Source organism: Physella acuta, unplaced genomic scaffold (assembly GCF_028476545.2).
Source record: "Physella acuta isolate Inbredline_101_S28 unplaced genomic scaffold, ASM2847654v3 ptg001138l, whole genome shotgun sequence".
Classification (NCBI taxonomy): domain Eukaryota; kingdom Metazoa; phylum Mollusca; class Gastropoda; family Physidae; genus Physella; species Physella acuta.
In genome coordinates, this window is record NW_026732655.1 from 456001 (window position 1) to 463811 (window position 7811).

Below are 7811 nucleotides of genomic sequence, written 5' to 3' on the forward strand. Positions count from 1 at the left end.
GATTGAAAAAAAAATTAAATTTTTTCGAATGAGGTCATTAACATGTTTCTAATTAATGAATTATGTTTATATATATATATATATATATATATATATATATATATATATATATATATATATATATATATATATATATATATATGGCTGATTCTAACTATTATGTTTTAGATATTTGGCTAATTCTAACTAACTTCATCATTCAAATACAAGTGGTTGGTGATTAATAATTACCTAAAAAAAAAAATTAAACAGTAGCTAATAATTGCTTTCTTTTTGTTGTATGTTAATTGAGTGAATAGACAATAAATCTTTTAAAATGATCTTTCATATTTTGTAAAAAATATCTCTAGACTAAAACAACTTCCATAATACATTATTTTAATGGTATGAAGATTATAAGCTTTTTAAAGATGTTACTATAATAACTGTCTTATATACAGAAGAAACGAATGACACAATGATTAAACACATGACAGGATTTTGGAACTCTTCTTGCACATTCGAAGTCCAAATACCCCTAACCACTACACTAGACGGTCTTAGGGTTGTGGCACTGGTCTTGCACGTACCAACTCCAGATATCCGGGTACCACTGTACACTAGAGTCTTGCATCATCTTCCGGCACAAGTTGCACATCCACGGCACCTCCGGCACGGTCCGGTATTTGTTTTTTTCTTCCAGCATCTGCAGGTACAGCTGTTTGTCTTGCGACAACTTCCGCAAATACACGGCCAGCTCTTCCGGGGAATCAAAGTCCGCCGCGTCGACAAAAGTTTTGGGCGGGAAAAAACTTTTGTAGTCTGCTCCGCCTCGGACGACCGGTATGACGTCAACGTCGTAGAAAAGTTTGAAAAATTTCTCCGTGACGTAATCTTTACATATCGAATTCTCGAAAGCCAGGTAGAAAAAATAAGAGCGGGAAAGCATGGGCAGGCAGACGTCACTGTCTGCATGACGTCTGTTAGTTCCCTCCTGGCAAGTATGGTTGCCGTCACCACACTCACCAAAGATGTGGACGTCAAGAACTGATCTCATACGTTCTACGTACACACCTCGCATACTTTGAGCGTAGCAATGGCTGACGAACCAGGCGGCCTGGAAGGTTTTAGACGAGTAAATTTGGTCGTAGTTTTTCTTGGGGACGTCGTAAAGTCTTTCGAGCGTCCCGTAAAGCTGGGGGATGTCTGAGTCTAGGCGGAAGGTCATGGTCCAGTTGAACTGACCTAGTTTAGAGAAAATAATAGAAGTTGTAAGTTTCGTATAAAATAGTGTTAGTTAAGATTTTTTGTATTGTTCATTACTACATGACAACAGTATTTATTTTGTAAACTGAGATTGCAGCAAATCTTAATATCCATTAATCAAAAACAGTTGTTTTTTATATAGAAGAAAGAGAGTCTCATTTACATTTGACATTCACAGCAGATTAAACAACCGGCAGAGTAAAGACCATTGTTGAATTTAATGTTCACAGATGTATTTCTTACGTAAATTAACTTGTGCGCTTTTTAACCAAAATGACCAATTTAATTTTAATTCCAAGTTTAACTATTGCAAAAAATATAAGGTGAAAAGTTAATTTATTTTAAATAATTTCAATGCTCATAGTATTGTATCTAATCATGTGTTAAAGATCTTGCAAAGGATTACTTCGTAACAATTACAAAACATTAACCGTTTGATTGACTAACAACTCATCTCTAAGAAGTGTTAAATTTAGGGCTAACAACCCCACCTTTAATTTTGTCTCAAGTTTAGGGCAAACAAACCCACCTTTAAAGACGTGTAAAGTTTGGGGCTAACAAACCCACCACTAAGAGCTAACAAACCCACCTCTACGACGTTTAATGTTTAGAACCAACCAACCCATCTCTAAGTCGTGTAATGTTTAGAACCAACCAACCCACTCTAAGACATGTAAAGTTCAGAACCAACAAACCCACCTCTAAGTCGTGTAAAGTTCAGAGCCTCAAAGTCCCTGGCCCGACATGGAGCTTCTATCGTCTTCATGACCCACCTCTGTCCTGCTGGGCGGGTGAACTCTGGGATTGATTTCTCATCGATGATTCTGTCAAGTTACAGGCAGTGGCGATAGTTATGTATTACAGTAGCTAGATTTATTAATTGATAGACAAGAACATTTGTACTCTAGTGTTTGTTTTTAAGCTCGATTTTATAAAAAATAAACCATAAATTAAACTAACAGATGTGACTGATCGAAAAAGGTTTAAAAGTTAAAAAATCAATAATAACTTGGTAATCTGTGTTAATAATAAACGCAGATAAGTTAAGTATAATGTACTCTTATTTGTTTATAATAGAGTATCTTTATTATCTTTGAAATAAAAAAAAAATTACATCTTAAATTGGAATTGAAAACGAATATTGTTCATTACTTTTGACTGATGCAGTCATATATATATATATATATATATATATATATATATATATATATATATATATATATATATATATATATATATATATATATATATATATATAATGCGTCCATACAATTTGTCCCCATAATTCTAACAACAACAAGGACTCTCACATATCGTGTTTTTATCAATCCTAAAATGCTCGTGTTGGTCTTGACGTTTATTTCTCACGTTCGTTCATTCATCAATCGATAAGTTGTGGTCGATACACCTGCATGTATCTATACCTGTTACACGCCTACCTGAGCTGTGATCAATGTCAAACTGACAATGATTGACCTTCTTTTCTCAATATTAAGATAGTTAAGATTTTGCAGAGAAGTTATTTTAAACAAAACTATAGCAAGAAAAATAGTTCAATTTGTCTTTAATATGCGTGGTAGTGCATGCATTTTATTTGATAGCACTGTGATCAAGTTATCTTCATTACTCGACTCAATCTCGTGTTCATTTATATACCATGTACCAACACAGTTGTATCAATGGAAACGATTATATAGATATCGATTTACTTTTAAAATCTAGAGTTATATTTTTTTCCCTTTACTATTTGCAAATTAGTTTGTGTTAGGTACATTTTAAAAAGTACTGTAGTGATCATGTGTTCATTCACTGTAAAATTGTTTTTTTCTTGCACAAAATTTTGAAATATTTATCTATCTAATCTAATACTACTAAAAGTCAAGTTTGTTTACATGTTTGAATATTTATTTTTTTGTTTGTTTGTCCGATCGAGTATTGTGATATGTTCTACTATATCTGGAGAACTGTAAAATAGTATGTAGGTAGAGAATAATTTTTTAATGCAGACAGACTGTTAATCACACATTTATTTAAAGACGTTAATTAATTTATTGATTTATTCATACGTAGAGTAACCCTATTTTTTTTTTAAAGTTTAGAACGACCACTACACTCGGCGGGACCGTGACGTCACAGTTTTTTGTTTACTCTTTAGTACAATAAAATGGCGGCGTCTATCGAAGAAAATTGTGTTCCCATTCACAAGTTTAACGCGTTCTAAATCTAATTTTCTGTCGGTCATAACTTTAACACAACGTCCGTTTGCTGTATTTATTACGTTCCAACACTTATATCAATTTTCAACTGTCTTTTTTCATTTAGTTTTACAATAAATTTCTCTAGATCTAAAGATCTGCTGTCGAAGGAAAGTTATGAATCTAGCCTAGATCTAGGTCACTAGACTCAATGTAAATTCTAGATCTAGACTTAATGTAAATTCTACATCTAGAATCTATTTCAGGCCTTAATACATCTAGAATCTATTTCAGGCCTTAATTATTTTATATAAATCTTTGTTTGGCTAATTTAAGATAAAATTTAATTTGAAAGTTACTACTACTAGACTTAGATCTAAATCTATGCGCGTAAATCAAGTTGCATAAGGAGACACAAAGTATAGTATAAAAATTCATTTGTGACGTCACGAGTAAATAGCTAAGTTGGTAGTGTAGCCGGCTCTCATGCGGGTGGCACAGGTTCTAGACCAATATGTCAATGATATTTTTTTTTCAACTTTTTTTTTAGATGTGAATGATAAAGTTGCCTATCTGAACTTGGCAGGATACAGGGCAGGTGAAGTAGAGTTCATCTGTTTCTTTGTCCTAAGCATATGAAAGGATAGTGTGGTCAGAGACATGCTCGGCTGGAATCGTTTTTTAAACGATAAAAACATGTTGTCTGAGACTTGGCGGGACACTGGGCAGGTGAAGTAGAGTTGAGTAGGTCACATGTGACGTCAGTATATGAAGGGATAGTCCGAAATCGGTGTTTTCGGTGTTTTTAAAAGATAAAAAACATATTTTTGAATGTGGGGTCTGTTTTTTGTGACGATAAGTGACACTGCAGTAGCGTAGCGAGGAGGGGGGGGGGGGGCGGGAGGGGGAGGGGAGGCAGGGGGGGGGGAAGGGAAGGCGGGGGGGGGGACATATGTTGGGGCGCCAAAATGTTTTGGAAAAATAAATTGAAAGGTTGAGGGGGGTGCAAATCGAAAGTTTGAGTGAAGGGGGTGCACATCAAAAGTTTGAGGGGGGGGGGGGGGGTTGCAAATCGAAATCTTGCGGGGGGGGGGTTCAAATCGAAAAGTTTGTCCCCGGGCACCGGGAAGGGTCGTTATGCCTCTGAGTGACAGACGTGATGTTTTTTGATGGATGACCCCCGAAACCCATTTATCCAACGGATGACGGGTATTCTAGTAGTTTATTAAAATGTTTTTCCTTAGCATGAAAAGATCACATTAAAACGTATGATATATTTGAATTATTGTTTCCTCAAAAAAAAAAAAAAAAACTTAGAGGCAAAAGATTGCCTGCTGTTATTTTCTAATTTAATCGCCGATTGTTCCAATAGAAAGTATCAAAATTTCGAAGATTATTGTTGCCTATGTAAAATGTAGAAAAGAGAAATCTAAACATTCTTGTTCCCTATGTAAACAATAGAATATGATGACAGTCCAACTTACTTGTTGCCTGTAATCACCAGAACATCAGCATTTTTCCAGTCATATGTGAAGCTACATGACTTAGACCAGCAAGTCGCGTGATTGTAAAATAAGACTTGAAAACATGGCTTGGTTGTATTTTCACACGACATCACGACAGAAAAGGTCCTGGCACGGACAGGATTCGAACCCGTGTCTTTAACGACGAATTTTGCATTACGGGATAAAGGGTTGGGGCTGTAGCTTTTATTTCCTGTCTGACTGCGCATGTACAAGTCTAAACTCATGTTGAGGCTAGAGGTGTTGTAGGTGGTGGTAGATGCGAATCGGGCGTCGGTGTAAACGATGAATGGAGAGGTGAAGAGGTCATTAGGTATTTTGTGGTTAATTAGACGTGTGTCCGTTATATCTTTGTCTGGTGCGTCGTCACTCTCAGGTGTGTCATCATCTACAGGTGTGTCATCATCTTCAGGTGTGTCTTCATCTCCAGGTGTGTCATCATCTTCAGGTGTGTTTTCATCTCCAGGTGTGTCTTCATCTCCAGGTGTGTCCTTATCTCCAGGTGTGGTATAATCTCCAGGTGCGTCATTATCTCCAATTGTGTCATCATCTTCAGGTGTGTCTTCATCTCCATGTGTGTCATTATCTCCAGGTGTGTCACTATCTCCAGGTGTGTCATTATCCCCAGGTTCGTCATTATCCCCTGGTGTGTTATCGTCTACAGCTGTGTCTGTTACATCATCTTCACGTGTGTAACCATTTCTAGGTGTATCATCATCGCCAGGTGTGTCATCATCTCCAGGTGTGTCTGTTACATCAAATTCAGGTGTGTTATCACCATCTAATGTGTCGTTATCCTGAACTGTGTCTGTCTCACCACTCTTTGGTGTGTCAGTTACATCATCTTCAGGTATTTCACGGTCATGTGTTTCAATAGCATTATCTTCAGGTGCGTCACCATCAGATGTGTCACCATCAGATGTATCACCATCAGATGTGTCACCATCAGATGTGTCCCCATCAGATGTGTCATCACCTTGTGGTGAGTCTGTTTCATCACCCATTGTTCTGTCTTCGCTGACCGAATGCATGAGTTTTTCAGAAGCCAAATATTCTCTCACGGTATGAAACCTATCACCCGCTGTGGACAAGATATAATTGTCATGTTGTTGTTATCTAACGACAGGCATACTTTATTTTAGAACTAACCGATCATTGCAATAACTCAAACGTAATCAATATGTTTCTGATCAAAAAATATTTTACAGGCAATATAATCTAAAATAACTTCAGTAATAAAGTGGGTTTTTTTAAATTGTAAATACATATAGGTTGAATAAATTATAGTACTACATTAACGAATAGTTTTTCTTAACATTGTATATATTTTAAATATGCTAATAAAAAATGAATTAGTCTACCCACTTGTACTTAAGCTCAGTTCCAACGAAACTCCTCCTAATGTAGGAACATATCCATAATTAAAAGAACTCGCTACGATCATGAAAACAACCAACACACAGACCAGACTCAAGAAACAGACAAGCTTCCCAGGTTTTTGACAACGTCTTGTCTTCATCTTCGTGTCAATCTTGTGTCAAGACGTGCCTAGACCATCTGTACATTTACCTCAGTCGCTGTGTCTGATTATAAACCCGACACAATTACCATCTACATTGCAAGGCCTCGCGAGCTAAAACAACGAATCGATGTACACATTAAGCCTAAGAAAACCTTGAGTTTTATAATGTGATTTTTAATGAGTCGAGTTTAAAATTTAATATATTGATTTCTCGTTCAATAATCACATGATTGTCCGAACAATTGATTTATCCGCTGGTGAAAACATCAGTAAATGGCTAGGTCAAACTCGGGTCGTGTTGTTGGATAACATGAGCGGTGATTGTTTTTTGTAATTTGATTTTCTCAATCCTTCTCCGCCATTAAGGAGATTTGCGCAGCAAAAAATTCACGAAAATCTTAATTTTTTTTCGTTATAATGTTTTTTTTTTGCACTTTTGGATATTTTTTCCACTTTTGTATTAAGAAAATGAAAAATTTCATGAGACAATAATTAATGTGTTTAAAAAGCTATCATGTTCTTTTCCAATCTTACACGCCCACCGCGAAAAGTTTAATATCTGTCATCATTTTGTATTTTGCATCATTGGAAAGCTTGATTTACAAGTTAAACAGAATTTGTTCCCAACTTTTGTTACTTTTGGCTGTTTTTCTCATTTTACATTTTTTTACAATAAAAAGCTTACTACTTTTTAAACTTTTTAAATTGTTCGCAACGTTTTTTGTTTGCTTGTTTGTTTGTTTGTTTGGCAAATCCTGTAACTCAATTTTGACCCAATCCTAATGCAGCGATTTCGTTCAAACTTTCCAGATACGTTCCACTTCGATGACAATAAAGGTCTTTTTTTTTCAATTTAATTGGAATTTCAAATAATAAGTCATTAAAAGTAGTTAAACTGTTTCTAAACTAAATGGAGATAACAAAATTAAATCACTGGATAGATTACTATATTCAATAATAGAAGGGGAGATAACTCAATAGAAGCGATCACCCTACAAGTTTGGTGAGCTGTGGTTCACGAGAATGTTTACAATTCGAAATTCGGTCGTTCTAGTAGTGGCGTAGCGGGGGGGGGGGGGGGGGGGGGGGGGGGGCGCGCGGGGGGGACATATGTCCCCGGGCGCCGACGTTAGGGGGGGGGGGGGCGCCAAAATGGGTTGGAAAAACAAATTGAAAGGGGGGTGGTGTAAATCAAAAGTTCGATTGGTTACAAATCGAAAGTTTGAAGGGGTTGGGGGTGCAAATCAAAAGTTCGATGGGGGGGGGCGGGGGTTCAAAGCGATCGAAAGTTTGTCCCCGGGCGCCGGGAAGGGTCGCTACTCCTCT

At 36.6% G+C, this 7811-nt stretch overlaps 1 protein-coding gene across 1 annotated transcript; it reads right to left on the reverse strand.

Moving 5' to 3' along the window:
* Positions 1–461: 461 nt before the first annotated feature.
* LOC131956232 (uncharacterized) lies at positions 462–6601 on the reverse strand. The gene is made up of 4 exons (XM_059320649.1): positions 6329–6601; positions 4925–6044; positions 1945–2069; positions 462–1224 (listed from the first exon to the last, which is right to left on the reverse strand). Exons 1-4 carry the CDS (start codon positions 6480–6482, stop codon positions 530–532), a joined length of 2094 nt encoding a protein of 697 aa, XP_059176632.1. The 5' UTR covers positions 6483–6601; the 3' UTR covers positions 462–529.
* Between the last annotated feature and the right edge of the window lie 1210 nt (positions 6602–7811).

Excerpts from the sequence above, each read along its gene's own strand:
- LOC131956232 (XM_059320649.1), bottom strand. The coding sequence starts at position 6,482 with ATGAAGACAAGACGTTGTCAAAAACCTGGGAAGCTTGTCTGTTTCTTG. Across the intron at positions 2,070-4,924 it reads CTGGTGATTACAGGCAACAA|AATCATCGATGAGAAATCAA; the intron begins GTAAGTTGGACT and ends GTAACTTGACAG. Across the intron at positions 1,225-1,944 it reads GAACTTTACACGACTTAGAG|GTCAGTTCAACTGGACCATG; the intron begins GTGGGTTTGTTG and ends TCTCTAAACTAG.